The 21,086-nt window shown below is 36.2% G+C and overlaps 1 protein-coding gene across 1 annotated transcript in view; it reads left to right on the top strand.

The window, feature by feature from the left end:
* Positions 1 to 21,086, top strand: part of STK32B (serine/threonine kinase 32B) — a 175,487-nt gene that overhangs the window by 21,497 nt on the left and 132,904 nt on the right. Inside the window, exons 2-3 of the mRNA XM_032686574.1 lie at positions 6,630 to 6,685; positions 14,972 to 15,123. Of these exons, the coding sequence (XP_032542465.1) occupies positions 6,630 to 6,685; positions 14,972 to 15,123 (208 nt within the window). The remainder of the gene's footprint in view (positions 1 to 6,629; positions 6,686 to 14,971; positions 15,124 to 21,086) is intronic.

Below are 21,086 nucleotides of genomic sequence, written 5' to 3'. Positions count from 1 at the left end.
AATGAATGACTACAAATATAAATATAAAGGAATAATTATAAAAATATTAACATAATAATTTGAAACAGTTTATGTTGAGACTAAAGCACTCATTAATCCTGAAGAATTGACACATTGTAATGCAATTTAAATGCAAACCCCCTAAATACAATAGAAAACACCATGATTCATCGTTAATAAGATAAAATCAGCTCTGAAACTGCTTTTTTCTTGTTCTCCAGTTATTTATCACTTTCTAACTAGTAGGTTTCCCAATCAAATAATGTATAGCCATGTCTCATTTTACTCAGAACCCTACGAAGCTGTACAGATTTGTGCTCTTTGCTCACCTTGAAGACATGCCTGGCTTTATCATTCTGTCAATAAAAATTATTTCTTCCTGATTTTAAACAGTACCTTTCTTCACTAGTGCACTAGCCATGAACAGAGTAAAATGGAATGTGACTTCTTTTGACTACCCAAACCATTTTGTGACCGTTAATCTATTTTTTGGGTGCTGTTCATATTTGCCCTGTCTATGTCCATTCAAGCTGGTGATTTTATTATGAGTACTGAGTACTCATAATATGAATATCTTAGTAGATAATCTACTCATCTTATGCATCTTTGTGTGGAAGGAAAGTAACAACTTTAATAAGGTTTGATGGCTGCTAAGACCTAGTGAGGTTCTGTCAGCACTTCCCCTGGCTCTCCCTGGAAAAAGCTGGAGGATCTGAAAAATAGACGTACGTAGAAAGAAGACTGCAGAACCAGTTTGAAATCCTAATAGCAATGACTCTCAGTTCAAATCATACAGGCCAAGTCTAGAAGAAAATTTGATTTAGTTCTTATTTTGTTTTTCTGATTTACAGAAACGAGAAGTATTAAAACATCCCAAAACAGACCTGCAAGACAGTGCTCAGACTTACATAAAAATCTAGTTTCTTGGCTAATGGCTATATCACATCTCCTTATTTCTGTTTTCTCTTGAGATCAGTGAGAATGCAGCTAGATGTCTCAAAATGACCATTCTATTAAAAATATGGCTTTACTGCACATGCACATAATGCCTTAATGCCCATGTTCTGGTTTTGGCTATTGGCAGACAGTCCAAATAAACCAGTGGGACTCAACCAGAGAAGGAGAATGTCTGTATTTAGCTTATGAAGTTCTTCCACTTTTTCTTGAATTGAAAGGCCTCTATTTTGTTTTATATTATGCAAAGCATGTGTATGCCTGTGCTTTGGCCATGTTTGATTGGATATTTTCTCTAGGAGATACAATGTTCTTTCAGGTAATGGTTATTGAGTGTATGTGGACTAATCACATATACATGCAGTAAATATTCCTCAGCTGCAGTGAGAAAACAGATGTCAGCTCTATTTAGAATACACCCAATATACATATTGCCTCTTGAGCTAGATGTAATTTACACTTGAACAAATGACGAGTAACACGAGAATATTTTAAATTACTAAAACTACAAATGAAAGGGTAGAAATGTTGTGTTCTTTCATGGTATCATAAATCAAACATGTAATGATCTGTGTTGATGTAACTTTTTTTGTTGTTGTTTTTCAAGTTACCATAGCACTCTTGAATAATGCAGTAGAGTTGATGCATATGAAATGTTTCATTTTTTTTAACATATAGTGTTATGTATATAATGCTGATTAAAAAAACAATAGGCATTTCCACTACAACTATCCAGATTTTTTGCAGTGTGGTTGTAAAAACCCAATAATTTGTGATGTGGATATTTTCCCCAAAGTATACTTTATCCTTGGGGAGCAGTGGAGTAAGAAATATTTATTCTATCTTTCACTAGAAAGTTTTATACCATATATCTGCTCCATCAGTGGTCATGCAGTTCAGAAGATGTGCCTGAGAAATGGTGCAGTATGAAGTGGAAGCCAGGTTCTGTTCTCAACTCTATGGCAACTTGATGTGTGGGGTTTAAATCAGTCTACTGATTTCTGTACCCCCACTTCCCCAGCGGTGTAGACTTTTCCCACTTTAAAAATGGCTTTCAGTCTTTGCAGTGTTTTATAAAACACCATTACTTGAATTGGTTCTTGCTACTCTCCCAATTACTTGTATGCTGAGCTCTAAGGTACTTCCTATACCTAATTTTACAGCTGCTTAGAGATCATTAGATTCATTTTTCTACAGACAGTGGCAGAAGATATTGAAGCACTTGCCTAAAATCACATGAGAAGACTGTGGCAATAGAGGGGCTCCTGTGTACAATTCAGTCACAAACCACTGCATCATCCTTCTCGATACTCCTGATAGTTTTTGAGTATACTGATATATCTGACCAAGTATCTGTAATGGCTAGGACCACATTTTTTTACTTTTCCTGGCAAGCAGGGTGAAACCTTTAATTCAGCTTGTGAATCCCATTACCATCCGCTACCTTGCGTTTGTTCACGATCAAACTGCTGGAAAATGCTCTGCATGGAGCTAATTCAAAACTATGATTCTAATCTAAATAAGTATATTTGCACTTAAAGTTATTAAAAGAGACTTGAATCTGTGCAGTAGAATGAATTTGAGGTTTATTTGAGTGTGACTAAATGTAAAGAAATGAAATACATTAATTTATATGCATATATATAGAGAGCGTTGCTGAAATTAATAGACATCCATCATTCTAATACCATATCATGCAACAGATGTCATAAATGCTGATCTATCTACTCCCTTAGATAGCCAAATATCTGGTTTATTCCATATTCCTTCATGGGTTTGAATTAATGGTGATTTTTAAGGGATAAAGTTGGGAGATGGGGGAGGAGAGATTATAACACTTGATTTTTCCAAACTGGTGAAAATCAAAGCGACTTTAAAGAAACTCTCTCATACTGTTGTTAATAAAATCTCATTTTGTGGATTTACCTGTATGAAAAATTTTGTGAAGACAATATAAACTAATTTTGGTTTCTGAAAACTGTTAGTAGTTTCAGACCGAAATTCAGAGCCCATGTCTAAGACCTCCAAGGTATGGTGTGATGATAAAATGAGAGAAGTTCCAAAGGAGCTGGGAAATTTTTTTTTCTCTTGAGTAAAAGATACCAAGCAAGCTATAAAAGAGTAATAGTCATATTACTGTTACTGAAGAAAATGTCCTTCTGCCAGCCACACAATTATCTCAGTGGGGCTTTGTGCTAGAAAAATGTCATTAGCTACAACACCAGGCACCAAAAGAGCTGGAGTTGTCATGTTTTGGAGGACAAGAATTTAATGCTTGTGATCTCCTCGTTGCACAGAGAAAATGGCAGAGTCTGACCTTGATGATATTTCAAACATTGGAAATGACAGAGGTCATGATGAGCTGTAATTCTTCTTAGAGTAAGAGGTGGCCTTTTGGCATTGAATTTTCACCCCCCCAAAAAAAAAAAAAAACCCACACCAAAAAAACCCAACCACACACTGAACCTTAAAATAAAAAAGTGCGATGAATAAAATTAGCCAAAAATTTCGAGAGTGTGAGATTAAAAACACCCGAGGAAAACACCCAAAGTGTATGACTAGCACAGTACTAGGGTGGTAGTGAACTCAGCTCAACCATTCACTGTTTATCAGGGCTGTGAAGCTAATGTGGCTTGTGCATGGCTGATCTGTTACAGTTTTACTCAGTGAATTCGGTATTGGTCTCAACAGCAAAGGTATCCCGTTTTTTATTCTTTCCTGATATCCCAAGGAGGAACTTCCTCAGTTTGTGAATCTGCAATGTTATGAGTACGTTTGAGTGATAAAAAGAGACTAAGTCATCTACTTAAGTGAACTATCCCTTTCCAAAGAACCACAGTGGTTGCAAATCTAGCTCATTCCAGACATAGGCTCAGGTATGTTCGCATACTTCCACAGTTATTTAAAATTATCTTTGTTTTCTCTTGCATGAAATGTGTTGCAGTCATTGTACCTTAATTTAAATAAGGGTTATGGAACAGTGAGATGTAGAAAGAAAATAATATTTTTTTTCTTAATAAAGATAAGAAACTGTAACATCTCACTTTCTATTCAAGTTAAACACAAACATTAATAAAACTTGACCAATTGTTGTGGCTATGTTTTTTAACCACTTATTTGGCTTACTAATAATCTATCTTAAATTCCACAGTCTAGTGCTTCACTTAATAATTTCAGTCTTGTGGAAATCCAATTTGCAATTAAATCCCATTAAAATAATAAATTGTTCTAGTAATTCAGAGCAATAAACACACTAAAGAAAGAAGTACAGAGATATACAATAAAAGTTATATGGACAATAAAATGTCCTATTCATAGCCAAAAGTAAATGCTTAATCTTAATTTTACAAAAACAAAATAATTCTTCAAACTGATGCATTTCAAAACCAGTCAGGCTTCAGAAAATAATATAGTCAAGTCTTACTGAACTGCAGCTTGACTGAAATCGAGATAATTACAGACTGTTTCAACAGCTTTTCAGTTGTTTTGGGAACTAGATTCATCTGAATGACTGCAAAATAAAGAACAAACTCAAACTAATCTTTCTTCAAGGAATAAGTTTGTTAAAAAAAAAATTGGTAAAATAAGTAAGAAACATGAGAAGGTTTTAAAGTAGAGTAACACAGACACCACCACCATGCTGGAGGGAAAAATTGATGCCTCTTTCCTCTCAAAGGAGTTAGTGAGATTAACATGTTGCTTATAATATTTTCAACACTGTGCTGAATTCCTACCTAAATTAAGGATCATCTTAGATAACCCAGTCAAGCACCTGGGAGGGATGACTTGTGGGAACAGGATTTAAGTGGCTATAAGTTTACATGAACTGGGGTTTTGCTAAACCATCTTATTCACCAGACCCATATTGACCAGCAAGAACTACAAGAGAGTGACCCACTGGCAAAAACTGTCAGCAGAGACCCTAACTGCAGCTTGCTGACAGACAATCTTGCTTCTCAGAGACGTGGATAACCCTAACTCATACGTGATTCAGCACAAAATTTCTTTTCCAATTTTCAGTTTCCAAGCAGTTTATAAATCCTTTGCAAGCTTAAGCATTTTTATTTCAGTATCCAAATCCTAAAGCTGCCATATTCACCATCTTTGTTTCTGTAGACTAGCATCTGCTGCTTTCAGCTCTGGCAGCTCTGGACTTGATTTGACTCCAGTAATTACCAGAAAGGTGGTTACTATAGCTGCACTAATGAAAGGAGCAACTATGTTTCCTTGAAGGCAGTGCAAGCAAACATAAACAAACAAATGATTGTAAATGAGATATTATTGCAACTGAGAAAGTAAGATACTAGCCCTTTTTAGTGGTTTGATATATATCAACATTGCAACTTTCTACACAAAGTTTTGCTTAAGATGATACAGTTTTTTGACACCTTATTTAAAGTGTTATTAATCTTACAGGATTTTCTTCCTCATCATGATTTGAGCCACGTTTTTGGGTGGTGAGGCACTGGCACAGATTGCCCAGAGAAGTTGAGGGTGCTCCATCCCTGGCAGTGTTCAAGGCCAGGTTGGATGGGGCTTTGATCAAACCGGTCTAGCGGAAAGCGTCCCAGCCCTTGGCAGGTGGTTGGAACAAGATGATCTTTAAGGTCCCTTCCAACCCAAACCATTCTATGGTTCTATGATTTTTCCAGTGACAGCCTGTCTCCGTAATTTTGCAGATTACTGTTGCAGCAATAACAGGTGCATAGACAATGGTCCATGGCCAAAGCTAGTAACATAAGAAAGTTTTAAATTAAAAAAATCCTGTTCAGTTGCACTGAACTTTGTCATCTCTGGTTCACTGAATTTAGCTCTAACTGTGATCCTTTTCTGAAAAGTGACTGTAAAAACTGTATCACACATTGTCTTGTTTGTGTTTCAGTGACTTTGCATCAAGTTTGTTCAGGATGTTGTTGGATTTTTTTTAAAACCACCAGATCTACCAGTGAAAGAGAGGTTTGAAGGTCATGCTGTGTTCAATCTCATGCAACAACAATAATGGCATTTCTGAGAAATGAAATCTCACTCACCCTCACAGCAAACCACTTCTGTGTCTAGGTCAGGCTGTGCTGTCAGATTTTCACGAAGTGTGAGTTAATCCAGTCTACTGCCAAGTTAAAATGAAATCTCTCAGAACTTATGTTACATAATGAAATAGTCTTACCATATTACTATTATTTATTGCATCAAGGTGGAAAAGTTTGGAGGGGCTGATCATACTAGCTCATCATGCCAAAAGCTTCCATTACTGTAACAGAATGTAGGATTAATGTAACAATACTATCCTTATATTACTATGTATCTGTAGGAAGATGGTGTTACTTACCTGAATTACTTAGTACCCTTTTAATAGATCATAATATTTCTGGAAAATGCTAATGGTTGCACAATGCTAACTTATGTCTTGTTACTTGGTTAGGACAGAGAAATGTTTCTCTTTGGAGATACTGAGCACTGGAGGCATTGGACCAAGATGAATTGATGCACAGAATGAATGCAGCATATTTTAAAGCAAAATTCCCCTTTGTTACCTATTAAATATATTTGGTATTTTAAGAAAAAAAGTGAATATCACATGGTAAAATTATGTTTTTATAATATTTCTTATCTGATTTCTAATTCTGACTTAGCACGCTACAAACTATTTTCCTTTTCTTTTCTCCTTTGTTTTGCAGTTAATTTTGACCACTTTCAAATATTGCGGGCTATTGGGAAAGGGAGTTTTGGAAAGGTAAGAATCAACTTATTTTTCGCAGTTAAAAATCTAATAGGGAATTCCTTTGTGTTTTTCTGGTAACCTGATTAGGGTAAAATAACATAGGTTTTGAAGCCTTTTCCTTCTCAAAGACATCTGATCACCAGTATGAACTGAGTCTGACTATTCACTATATTATTTTTATTGTAATACATTCACTAAAATCAATTGAACAAAAATTATTGTAATAATTAAGTCTCCCCAATGGGGATTAGCAGAGTTTAGAAATCTGTCCTCAAAACAAAAAGAAACAAAAAAGTAGGAGCGAACTACTTCTTTAGACAGTCTGCTAAAGTGATCTTGTTCTTAAATCTCTGGACTCATTTGTGTCTTTAAAATAATTGCAGTATTTTAAAGGCACTTTACATAGATTAAATCCACTTGGGACTGTATAAACTGACATACACTATAATTATGATTATTGAGTAAATATTTGTTTAATTCAACAGGATTTCACTGAAACAGAGAAGATTAATGGTTTGTTTACACATGAATAGACAACCTTTATTTTTTATAATAATGATTATAACAAGGTTTTAAATTTTAATATGGGTAAATACAAGGCCATGAAGCCAGAGAAAATCATATTATAAAAATATTAGAAACCATTTCTCATGGGGATACATTTGAAGATGAAATATAACTGACACCTCACCTAGCTGATCAAGCAACAGCTAGATAAATCTAGATTTGAATGATTCTTGAGTATGTGCCAGGTCAGTGTTGATGAGATACTTCTGTAGTCATGTGTTAAGAACATACACAGGATTTTGCTGGTTCTTGGGCTTCATGCAGAAAAATTACTTTAATTTTAGATATTTCTTGCAGAACAGCATAGTGCCTCATGGCATGGTTCTTATTTGATTCTGTTGTTTTCAAGAGAAACCCTCTCTGAAGTCAATGGGAGAATATGCTGCAAGTCCAACACGGTTTTTCAGAACCCCTTAAAAATCAGGCAGGTGGAGAGCTATGATTGTTTATGATCACAATACAGTGATGAAATGCCATGTCAAAATAAATAGAGGTTCAAGAGTTCAAGTTAGACATAGGAAAAGAAGTTAAAGATATATCCAAATCATGTTGGCCCTTGCAAAGATTACCTGCACCCCTCTTTATTCAAAGCTTTTGCATTCACACCTCTACTGTCTCTGCCCTTTCAAAGGGGCCCTCAGCCTTCCACACCATGCAGGAAAATAAAAGAAACCTACCTGCGTTTTGAAGGCTTGTTAGTTGATGTTTGATCCACTCTTTTCCATGGCATTCAGGAAACAGGTGAATGTTTCTATGATATTTCTAGAAACATCTAACTTTCTTACAGGTTTAAATGACTGCAGTGTTCTAGTGAATCTGCTTTGGAGAATCTGCATTGGTGAGAACAGAGTTTCACAGCCCTCAGAGAACATGTTTAATGCAAGAAAGGACTCATGCATGAGTACCTTCTAAACTTAAATCCTTATTTTGCAGCTGTCAAATACAACAGCAAAGTCCTTGTTGGAACAGGCTTTTTTTTTTTTTGCTTTTTTTTTTTCCCCCAAATGAATCCAGTCTTCTGACAAATCACCTTGTTTTGCCTTCCACAGGCAGGGAAATAAAGAAACCCATTTTCAAGCGACCTATTATAACATAGCCAAAAGCACAACATGGTAAATTAATCACCATTTCAAGTGTCTTTTCTGTGAGACAGTCTTGCCTTTATTGGTCATTTAGAAGCCTAGTTGCTGGCAACTTTTCCTATTACTGTCCTTCTGGAAGTACCTGGCAGTAGAAAACGTCAACAAACGATGCAAGACTGTTAATCTCTATTGTTAGCTGTTTAATGTTTGGAGTCCATTGTGTTCTAGCATCTTGCAACACATAACTGTGTTCAGTATCATGTTTTCCTTAAACTGCCTGCTTCTTTTATGGTTCCACTGTGGCCTTTTCTGTTTTCTGAGAGCAAAAGGATGTTTTAAGACATGCTCTACTTTTTTATTTTATTGTTGTTGGTACAATAGCTCCCTCTCTCTCTCAATATTTCTTAAATTACTCTGGTTGCTACAGCAACCTTAGGCCTCAGCAGGATATTGCTGCAGGAGGTATCTGACATGGCAGAGCCTCTACACAGCTCAGCTCTCTCTTGTGCACAGAGCTCAGGGTGATCCTCGGCACCTCACCTCCTCCCTTGGGGCTGACTGATTCAGCAGCTGTGCTCCGTCCTCCCAGCTGGCTTCAGAAAGCAGCTCCCTGCCTTTTCCTTTGGAATTTTCAGTTCACACTAGCAATATTTGCAGTTACAGGAATTCGTAGGCATTTGGTATCAAATGCTTTGTATCTCAAGAGCTTGCCTTTTCTGAGAAGTGGCCTCTTGCTTTAAGATGCTGCCTCAGTACGTGCTACTTCTTAGGGACACGTTAAGAGCAAATGCTGTCTCACAGACACTGTAGCATATTCCCCAGGAAAAGTGAAGATACAACACAGCAGTTTTGAGGAGGGTAGGCAATAGGTGTTGAGAGAAGAGAAACCACAAGCATGCTCCTTTTTCTGGAAACAATCAGGCTCCCTTCAAAGGTGACCTTTGAGAGCTCAGGATGCACCTTGGTAAAGGACAGATGAAGAAGACAAGCTTCAAGCTGTGTGGGACCATCACAGCCAAAATTTCTGTGCAAGTTAGTGGTTCTTTTGTTCAAGCCAAGTGACATGCAAGCTGTGGCAGAATGGTGTGTGACTGCTCATTGAATACTTCCCCCTCTCCTGGGCACGTGCATACACACCCAGTGTATGTACCTGTACATACAGACACTGGCACAGCCCTGGGCAAGGGTCAGTGGTACTCAAGTGAGGTGTGGGGCATTACTCTAAAAGTAGCCTTTCTGGCTTCAGTGGCCTTGCTTTGCTAAGTTGAAGCTGCTTGCTTATGCTTTGGTGTCTTCCTGCATAACAGGACAATTTTTTTTTTGAAGACCTTTAAGTTAGTTATGCTTACTATATTCCAGTTATTAGACATTGCAAGTACATTGCAAGTGAGCTGGTGAGAAATTTTGACCAAACAGGTTTTATTAATATATTAAATATTTGCTTTCTAAGTAAACTCAGAAGTACTTTTAAATAATCAAACCAAAAATACTGAACTGTGGTCAAAATAGTTATTTCTTTATGACATACAACACCTTAGAAGTGCTGTCACATGTTTAATATGGCTATGTTTTTCCATGTTGTTGTATGTAGAGATATCGCTCTTCTCAAAAAATATTGGAGAAAATATATTTTGAAGATCACCCAATAAGTACAAAACTGACAAGGAGTGAAATACAAGAATTCCCATTATCCTTATAACCATTACAATAACCATGTAATTGCAGGGTTACTGCTGCAAAATAATTTGTATTCAGGTGCAACAGCTACTTGTCAGGGATATTATAGTACCAATTTTCTTCAAGTTCTCTGTTCATGGGAGCAGGTGTATTGAACAATCTGACCTCCTTAAATTAAATTTAAATTATAATTTCGATGTACAAATTCACTTCTTTTTGTCTGAGATGGTGAGACACATGACTTGGTTCTAATTATTTTGGTATATTTATATATATTTATAAATTTATATTTATATATTTGCTAATTTTTTATAAAACAGTGACTTCCTGTGCTGAAGTAATTGAAATTGTACTGGTGTAAAACAGATGGGAGCCTAGAATCACATCTGCATTGATTAAGGGTACTTTGCTAAATGTTATGCAAAATATTTCAGAAAAAAATATGCTACTATCCTAAAAGCAACAAAACACACAACTGCAGAGTATTAATATTGTTTGACAGTATAACAACCTATTTTTTTAGCTTGAGTTAATATGAAAGGATAGTAAGCAGATGCTTGGGCTGCTCCAGATGTCATGTTTTGCTCAGGGGAATCTGGGAATGAATCCCCCTATTTCAAGGAAATTCCCTGGCAGTGTAAAGATAAAATTATGATATCCATTCTCCAGCCTCTTTGTGTAAATTTTTCCAACTTTTCTTGTAGGCTAAGACTATTAGCAATAGTTTTTCAGAGCACATGGGTAAGAACACAAAATGTAGTGGTATTTGAGGCATGTGCTTGGTAGCAGATTTGTCAGTTCCCACCCTGAAGCATATAGCTGATTTCTGTCTTGCAGTCCCTATGTCTGGGTGAGTGCCTTCTGCCTGTGGCAGTGCAACAGCCCCTCTGCTGGGCTGTGATTCCTCATGGCAGCTATAGCTGCCCCATCTGATCTACTGACAGGACATAAGATGCATAATAGTATCATGCAGGAGCACAGATGCAGTGTGCACTCCAGCTTCCAGCTCTCCATCTTACACAGAGAAGCTTTCTCTGCCTGTGGTTTTGCATCTCTCCTTTTTTTATGACCTCTCATGAAACCATGTCATGTGCTAGTTTGAGAGGTCTAAGTACTCGTGCCAACTTCAGACCAAAATGTCTTTATTGAGAGTAAGTGCACCTGCTCCTCACTCTTTCCAGACCAAGCACATAGCATCTAGAACTCTTTTCTAGTGGGAAATGGGAGAAATCTTGTGTTTGCTGCAAGTCAGATTTTTCAGCCCTCCCCCTCTTTTGCTCTTGGAAAAGCTTCTCTGAACCTACCTATGGCTGCTCAGCCAACACAGCATTATGCAGCTTTCTGCAGCAAACCTTGAGCAAATTCTGCCCCAGTTTTACTCAACATAACTCTAACTTCACTTAGCTCTGCAATAGCCCATAGGGCACTCTGTCCCATAGCACTGTGTCTGCATGATCTCTTAAACTTCAGATTAAACTCAATCTGTAAGTGCTCTATTTTTTATGTGTGAAATCAGAGGAAATCTAAGAAGGTAGTTTACAAATGGAACATAGCACATGCTGTTCTTGAAAAATGAAGTTTAACCCTACAGTCATAATCTATTGATTTCCTTCCCCTGGCTCTGAGGGAAAGTGGCTCCAAGTCAGCCTCTGGTCAAATGTCTTTTAACCTAATAGGTTTTAAGGCAACTTACTGTTACTTTCTCCCAGAAATAATGACAGATACCACCCTGTGATAACAGGTAAGACATGTAGAAAAACCCTCTTTATAAAGGGAATATTTTCACAAGAGACTTTTAAAGATAAGCGCAATACAACTACAAAGAAAATGAATAGTGAGTCATAATGCCTACCTTTGAACACGTAGTTGTCTACATGATGCCTACATTCAAACTAGTAATCTACAGTCACTTTATGAAGGACATTAGAAGGGAAACCATCCCTCTAGAGATGGACACGTTTAGATCTACACCTTATGTGGAAATGAATGTGCCTGTCCTTCTCTCCTGACTCTGCAGCTGGGTAGTTAGTTGTTGAGTTCACGACATTTGGTTTGAAGCATCACACTGTCTGGGGTTTGGTAAAGGATATTCACAGAAAAATGGAAAGAGAATGTTTTAGTGACCATGTGATCATGACAGGCTTCCATACTGATACTTGTAAATAATGCAATTCTGCACAGACTTCCATTATAATGAGTCATCACAGAATTTGTTTGTTCAGGTACCAGAGCAGCTGTTTGTCCATTTTAAAATAACTCCTTTGGAAAAAAACCCCCCTAAATTCAATCATTTCCCATTAAGACTGCACATGTGAGGAGAGCTCAAGGGCTTTTCCTTTTTTTCTTGCACTAGTAGAAAGTTTCAGCCTATTGGTGTCCTGCTCAGAGGAAGAGCTGACAGCCAGCAGGTAGAAGTGCCAGAGAGGATCTCCACTATGATTCGGTGCTGTCAGAGCAACATCAGGCATTTTTTCACAGTAATATCAATGTGGATGCAAATTGTGTTTCCTGATTTTTAGTAGGAAGTAGCTTTATTATAGTAATTAAAATTCTATTGATTTTGAAACCATGTTAAAAGATGTACATAGGCACACATTCCTAGAAAATATTTGCTATCATTCTGTTTTGAAGCTGTGTGCTAGAGAAGCTTCTACTAACAACAGAAGGTCTGTTTCAAGTGTGCTGAATACCCTTGTCTGTATTGGCAAGTAAGAGAACTGAGGGCCTTCTGGAGTCACAGCAGCTTTTCAAAACCTGTTTACATTACACATCTAGATGCTGTGTGTGGTCCTAGTTCAAACCTGCTCAAACCTGTAACTCTCAGTTAGTAAAACCCAATCCTATCAGCAGACCTTCTAGTCAAACTTTCAATGGGGAGGCTTTTTATGTAGCAGAATAGGAGACTTCTTCAAACATCTTGGTCTTGGCCAAATTACACATAAAAATCGTGCTGCAAATTCATGTAAGTGAATGAATTTCAGGACTTAGGTTCTGAGCCAAAATCCCAAAATTTTGTACTTTGTAATGTAATACAGTTTAATTAGAGTGTTCACATAGTCTATGACAGCATATCAAGAACTGCCCCTGAAGATCCTTCTTATGCTTTTGAATGACCTGTGTAAGCTTGAACAGTTAATTTCCATTCCTCCACTTCAGTTCAAACCCACCTGCTATATCTTCTTCCCCCAAAAGGCCAACCACAATTCCCCATCATTCCACAGCCTGGGTTCTCTGCATATAAATATGAACCTTTATTTATCTCGAAGGCATCACCAATATTCAGACTTTCCATAGCAGTCCAAGATGGAAAAATGAAACCAAACTTCAGTACTCACCATTGTGCAACATTGACAGGCTTAAAACAGAATGTTGCCATCCATGTTTTCCTTAGTTAGCAGAACATCTCCTGGTATTAGAGAAGGTAAATCTTTTCTTACTCACACCTTATCCATAAAGGTTAAAATTACTCTATTAACTCCTCTATTTGGAGTAGATTTGAGCTCAAAGACACACTTTATGAAAACAGAGTTTCAGAGAAATAAATATGTTTTGGTTTCCTTGGTCCTGTTCCTCCCAGTTTCAGCTGTGGGAAGTTGCCTCAGTTTCTCCAGTCCATTTTTGAATATTGAGCACACAAGTTCCTCAAAATACAACTCAGACCCATGGATTTCTTTTTGGCTGTCACCAAATTGTAATTTGATGTCTGATCATGAATTTTATGAGTGTGTACTATCCTTTTATGTGTACATAATATGAGAGTGTTTTTGTGTGCATGTGTGGATGTAGATAAATATACAAATAAAATAATAATGCCCACACCAAGGGGCACTATTATATCCAGAATACCTTCAAATTTAGGCATTACAGAGTTATGATACCTAAACCAGACACTTCCAGTACATAATCTGTATTTGTACTGAAGATTAAAATTTCTGATTGGAGCCTATGGCTGTATCAGTAATACACATGTTGCATCAAAACAATATTTTCAGTTAGTATTCTCTTGGCTGTGAAGACACATTAGAAGTGTCACTTCAAAAAGTTCTGATTGATTAACAACAAAACTCCCTTCAGAGCAAAAGTCTGTTGAACATACAGTTTCCCTCTAGGTGTGGATATAGGGGTGTAATGAAAATAATTTTTACACCAGCTTGGGGATGAGACACAGAACAAATTTATATTTCTGTGTTGCCAGAAATCACATTTAAAATTGTGCTTCTTGGATATGATGCTGGTGACTTTCCAGCTCCATTCTCAAGGCAAACTACCATGAAGAAAAACAATCCAGGTTTAACATGGGAGTTCTCTTGACTAAGATTTTCTTCATGCATTTATAACATTATCTGACTTCTTAAAAAAAAAAAAAAGAAAAAAAAAGAGAGACAGAGAAAAGAAAACAAAGTAAAAAGAAAGAAATTTACTGCCAGAGACTAAATCATTGCAATGGTCTCTTGTGAATTCAAAAATATTATGATGAATCTCAGTACGAAAACTCTTTTTCCTTTCAACAATAATTAAAGGAGCATAATTCTGATATTTAGATGAAATATTGAGCCTTGGGAACATAGGCAAGGTTTATGGTGCAGTAATCAAGATGTGTGTACCGACTTACAGGAATGAGGACAATGATTGTGCATTTTCCTAAGCAGTAGGCAGTAATTTCTGTGGCTAATGAAATAGCCTGTGAATTCAGCAATTGGAGTGTATTCCTCCCAGCTTTACCATGTAACTTCTGAATGTTAGGGCATTTATGCTTCCCTGTTTCTCCTTATGCAGGGTTTGGGTGTTCTTTTGTAAATTCTTTTAATTATAATCTATTATAAAGAATCTTGCAGAGATGTCAACTTTTTGAAGGTGTTACTCAGTTGTAGTATCTGATTTAGTATCATAAAAGGATCCTTTTTCTCAAAGTCACAATTGAGTTTACTTTCTCAAGGTGTCAGAATTTTTCTTTTACTTTGCTGTCGATTAGGTGTGCATTGTACAGAAGAGAGACACCAAGAAAATGTATGCCATGAAATACATGAATAAACAGAAGTGCATTGAGAGAGATGAAGTTCGAAATGTTTTCCGGGAGCTACAGATAATGCAAGGCCTGGAACATCCCTTCCTAGTTAATCTGTGGTAAGAAAACCTTTAAAATGTTATCAAGGATCTCTTGTTTTCTCCTTATTGCTGGATCAGTTCAGACTGTGGAAGTAATGAAAGCTGAAAAGAATAAAAGATTTTGGCGACCATTTTTGTTGAATTATTAAGGTTTTGCAGAGGGTTTCATTATTCATCAGTATTTTTAAGGTGCCTTTTTACATTGGATTATTTAAACATCATATTCACCTGTTCACTTCTGATTTAGTTTTCTCCAGATTGATACAGAAGTGTGTGGAAATGTGTGTTCTGTCCAGCTTCAGCATTTATTTTTTGTCAATACCTGCACTAAAAATCTCCTACAAAGCTGTAGAATATCAAAATCTATAATTCTATTAATTAATTTTTTTAGTTGATTCAGAGAAAATTCATACCTCAATTACTTAAAAAAATTACTGACATGGAACAACACAAAAGCGTCTTTTTGTCACTGGAATGTCTCATATTTTCCCTCTGCTTGGTCACATAGGCATGTGAGAAAATTCTTGTCTAAAAAAATGTAATGACTAGCTTCAACTCCACCACCAGCTTAAAACATATGCTGGCTTTTATGTAGTGAGAGTAGTAATGGGATGCAGATTTTTCCTACCTTATCTGAAAATGACCTATGTAATTTAAAAAAAAATTAAAAAAAGAACCAAGACTGGGGGGACATAAACCATTACAATATGAAAATTTTTCAGTTTGTGAATAGTTTGATTGGCTGCAGATGGTCACAATGCAAATAGACCTCCTATTTTGTGAATTTAGCTGTGTTACTAGAGGTCAGTTTCTAACCTAGAGTGTTTTGCCTGTCCTTTAGCTCACTCTTGAACCGTAAACGTGAAAAATTCCTGTTGCCAGTTTAGAATCTTTCATGAATTAAAAGCCAAATTATGTTCTCTCTTAAGTGAACACAGCTTTAGCATAATTGCAGTCACTTATAACAGCAAAGCATTGGAGCCCAAAATTGATTCCAAAAGGACCTAATCATATATGTATATAAATATATATGTTCTCCACTTAACATGAATGATCATATTTGAGCTACTCTAATATCCTGCTGAAGGCTTAAAGAAAAATACATAAATATTTTGATTCTAATACAAAACTTTCCCTGTATATTTTCCAAGATTCCATCAACCTGTACTCTGGGAATTTCTTTGACAAAGATAGGTATATCTGGATTTAAGAGCCTGTGAATTTCTCTGTCATGTATTTGTCTAACCTTTTTGAAATCATACTAACTTTTTAACACACTATCTTTATGAAGAGATGTGAAAGTCTCCGCTGTGTAACTAAACACTGTACAAAACCAGTGACAGGTTAATGCCATCTACAAGATAAACATAACAGTGCTGAAGGACTAAGGAGCAAATGTTTTTTGTGAAACAAAAAGTATGTTCGATTCCAATTAGTGAATTGATAATCAGATAATAAATATTCTTTATTATTTTCTTTTTTCATGCCAAAGATTAAACTTGAAATAAGCAATACCTTAAAATGTATTAGGTGTGATGATGATTTTTATTCTTCTTGCAATTCTAAGGTACTGTCACAAGATCTCAAGACTCAAGTGTTAGATGTTTTTATGTCATATGTGTATATGAGAAATGCAGAAAATAAAAAAGAAATGTAGTACTCTAGAATTTACAAAACATTCAGGCAAAAAGGACACTATTCAAGATGCTCCTTTGCACTGACAATGTTCTATATCTGATGTCTCTAGCAATGGCCATAGCTGACCAATCTACCTAGGATGCTTATTCAGTAGAATGACAGCTCTCATGGATGAGCCTTGAAATTTATCACTTGCATTAAAGTTTGTGACCCAGCTCAACAGCCAACAGTCCTATCTCCCCATGGCCAAGGTTTTCAGATCTGTGGTATGAAAAAGAAGAACATGGAATAGTCTGAAGACTATTCCAGATCTAAAATCAGTGCCCACATTTGGGGATAGCCCTGTGAAAACATGCAGTTTGCTCGTGCAACCATTAAACTCCTGATGCCTTGAGCATCTCAGTGCTTCCCACTCTGAAATACCCATGGAGATAACTCACCTTGGTTCTTCTTAGGGCCAAAGCACCAACATGTGAAGGTACAGCTAAGCTCGTAGGTGAACAGCATCCAGGAACCCCAAATAACTCTTTCCCTATACCAGACTCATAATATGTTTCTATAATTAGCCTTGCACAATTCTAAATGAATTTAAATTAGCTTCCGATTTATTTCTAGAGTGCCTACATTTGCAGACTGCAGTAGCATGTGTCAAACTTCTGAATGTTCTCTCTCAGCTTTCACCTGAATTTCAAGATATTCTACACAGTCTTCAAATAATGACTTTTGTTACTTAACTACAACAAGTGCAAACCACAAAAATCGTAAGAAATCCATGAATAATGTTCACATCTGTTCTATTAAAACTAAGCCATAGGAAGCTCTTAAACATACTAATTATATTAAATGTATTTAATAATTGAAACTATAATTTATTTCTGTATATACTACCATGAAAAAGGGAATACTGCAAGTATGAATGGAATAGTCCTTAAATATGTTATTCCCAGAAATAACTTCTTGAAATAACTTCTTAAAATAACAATGTTTTCATCTATTGTTGATGAACTAGCATTCTGTTTAATGTATTATTACTTGCAGTTTAGATGCAATAATTATTTGCATCAAATACATTTACATTGTAGCTATAACTTAAACTAGATGATTAGCAGGAATCCGTGAGCTTTCCTCTTATGAGTCAATTCCTGACATACTAATGGAAGGAAATAGTTGAACCTGCATTTCTTCTATAACAATTGCAGCTAGATTTGCTTCATTTTTTGGAGTTAGATTTCTCTGTTCATTTCATAGATTGCACTGTAAATGTACAAACGGGCTGTAACAGGAGCTACTAATTTTGTCTTATTTTGCAAACTGGAATATTAATTTAACAGGGAATAGTTATGTCATGATGTATAGGGAATAATGCAGCTGCAGTTTGTTTAAATGTCAAATTGCTTTTGGCCATGTCTGTGTTTCTGGGCTCTGTCACACTCTCTAAGGGTTCACATCACTTTTCAGAAGTCCTGCCTGAGGTATGATTTTGGTAACTAAAGCTCAGAAATCCAACCAACCTACTAATGTTAATTGGCATGTTTCTAATTAGTTGGGGTATCCCACTTTGCTTTCCTGAGGGTATTCAGAAGTAATTTTTCTGAGAAGGTAAGTACAAACCTGCCATTGAAAGCACTGCTGCAGCCCCCACATCAGTAGACCGGCACCGACATTCTGTTCAGTTAACTAAAATACAACTAATTCTCCTAGAGAAAGTCAGAAATACAGTTATAGTCAGGACTCAGACAAGAAGTGGTTAACAGCTCTTCCAAAAATGTTAAATTGTGACTCTTAACATTGGACTGTAGTTGGATGAAAACCAAAACCAGACCTTGGATGAGGAACTTTTGTAAAGTGTGTTTGCATAAAACGCTTTGTGGGCTTGTGGTTAAAGTCATGTAGTCTGTGAAGAGTTGGGAATCTAGCTGCCCATGCGGAAGGAAGCCTGGAGCTGATGTTTTCAGCTGTCCAGACAAACTGACTACTTGTCTTCTAAAGCAAATGTGATGGTAATGCCAATAGATTTGTTGATATCAACATATTTATCTTGTTTCATATTGGCCTCATAAGTCACCAACGTCCCTGTAACAAATGTGGATAAAGCCTTCCCAAATCTTCGTTCGCGAAGCTCAGCCATGATGATGATGGCCCCTTGCAATCTCAACGAGAAGTAATTCTCTGGTTTGATGACACTTCAAAAGTCTTTGGAAAAAAATCTACATTTCTCCATTTATTTGAAAGGCAAAATAGGTCCTTATTTTGGTCGTATTGTTCCTTCCCCTATATTCCTCCCTCCCCTAATCCCCAACTCTATGAAGTAAGACTTAAGCTTAGATAGGTAGCCTAGGTCTGATCGGCTGTTCTTTGGTCTGGAAGGGATATACATGATGAAAAAATTAGGGAATTTTATAATCAAAATACTTGTATTTTTTTCAAAGTATCATTTTCTGTAAGAATTATTTCAGTGTCTTAATTTTTTTTTACATTGGGTTGAATTGAAATGAAATCTTAGGTCTTTTAATTCAAAATGTCAAATCCTAAATCCATAATGAAAAGCATATTTGGAAGAAATTCCATCACAATCACCTTTTCATGAGTTTGTGGGACCATCCTTGACCAGAACTGCTGATTTTCAAAAGTTTATCATCTGGACTTCAAAATAATACAGTAGTAAATCTCCCAACAATTTCTTGAACAAAATGGAATACTAACCAAGCATAGTAATCTTTCTTTGAAAAATTACATCATCAAAAATAAAACAAATACGAAGACTGGAAAACCCTTTAGTTTTTTGTGATAACTCTAAAAATTAATGAGATACGCATATACAATCTGTCATCAGTCAAATTCTTGTGGAGAGAAAAAGAAGAGAAAGAAGGCAAGCATTCTGTAGTGGGTAATTCTGCTGGCATCCGTTAGTGTCTGCAGCATACACAAGAATACAGAACAGCTCATATAAAACAAAGGTAGCATCTCAACTCCAAAAGATCTGTATTAAAAAGCTTTTCGAGGCTCATGCATCTTCTCGGAGCTTTATTAAATTTAACTTCACAATCTCAACTTATAAATCACATTATTTGAAGTATGAACTGTCTTTCATAACATCTGACACAGGAAGGAATCATTCTTCTGCAAATGCTCATAATGGCTTTGAGGATAACAATGTTTTTTCAGGAAGGGCTTGGGGTTGATTTATAACCTTCATTTTAGAAGTGAAATTGAATAAATGCTTAAAGATATGTGAGCCTTGTAGCCAGTTTTATCACCATTAGATGTATTTCTGATAATAGAGATTCCTTCTTGGAATGAAAAGCAGTCATGTTTTTTATCAGACCTTTTTTTATGTCGTGGGTATTTCAAGTATAGATGAATGAACTGTAGAAATGTCAGTTGCTAACTTAGTCTCACCTTGAGACTACAGTGTTCCTCTAAGATCCAGCCTTTTATCCATGTTTATCCTCCTCTAAATATCTGAGTGTCCCCTGGGCAAGACGAGTAGTGTTCCTGAAAGTATTCATATTTTAAATATCTTTCTCACAACGTGCATTAGGACTGCATCAAGAGCCAAATTACTTCCTGAGTGCCAATGCAGCTAGATTTGGTATTACATGACTTGCCTTTGAACATGAGTAAATGTTTGAAGCATCCACTGGCTGCTCTGAAAATAACTTGGCTTACCAGAAAAGACAGATATTTTTTGCAAACAAAATCATGTATCAAAGTGGTTTCTCTGCTGATGTGGACAGAAAATCTGAAAAAAATTTGGACCGTTCCTCAGAAGTTTTGAAACATAGAAGTGATGTTATTTTTAACAACCTTGCTTAAAGATGTCATATATTTTTTAACTTGTCAGAACTTTTTCTAAGTCAGCAGAGGGAGAAAGATGAAAATTTACTTTTGTCATCTTACAGTTCACTTTCCAAGTGTAGACAAAATGATGTGTTTGATTTATTTAACAAGCCATGAAGAAGTGCTAACTGCATTCTCAGTGTGGCTATGTATTGTGATGTACTTTTCTTTCTGCCCATCAGTCTATGAAAACTGCATGTATTTCATGACAGACCTACAGAAGTACATTACTGTTACCAGCTAAAGTAAGACTAAGTTTCAAATCCAAGGAAAACTGGAACAAGTGAAGAATACACATTGTAGCAAAAATACTCATGCATTTCTGAATTGCCTGATACCCCAACCTGTCTTTAAAAGAAAAAGGAGGTAGAAAAGAGGAAAAAAAAAGGATTCTGGAGAGGAGAAATGATTTTTTCAGTCTTAAGTGTTGGATGGGTTGTTCAGTGTATACACATACAAAGATACAAATGGAAATTATCACTTTCATGTGAAAGTGTTCTTTT

The sequence above is a fragment of the Chiroxiphia lanceolata genome, chromosome 4 (assembly GCF_009829145.1).
Source record: "Chiroxiphia lanceolata isolate bChiLan1 chromosome 4, bChiLan1.pri, whole genome shotgun sequence".
Classification (NCBI taxonomy): Eukaryota; Metazoa; Chordata; class Aves; order Passeriformes; family Pipridae; genus Chiroxiphia; species Chiroxiphia lanceolata.
The sequence above is the reverse complement of the archived record's forward strand: the minus strand, read 5'-3'. Positions and strand labels throughout refer to the sequence as shown.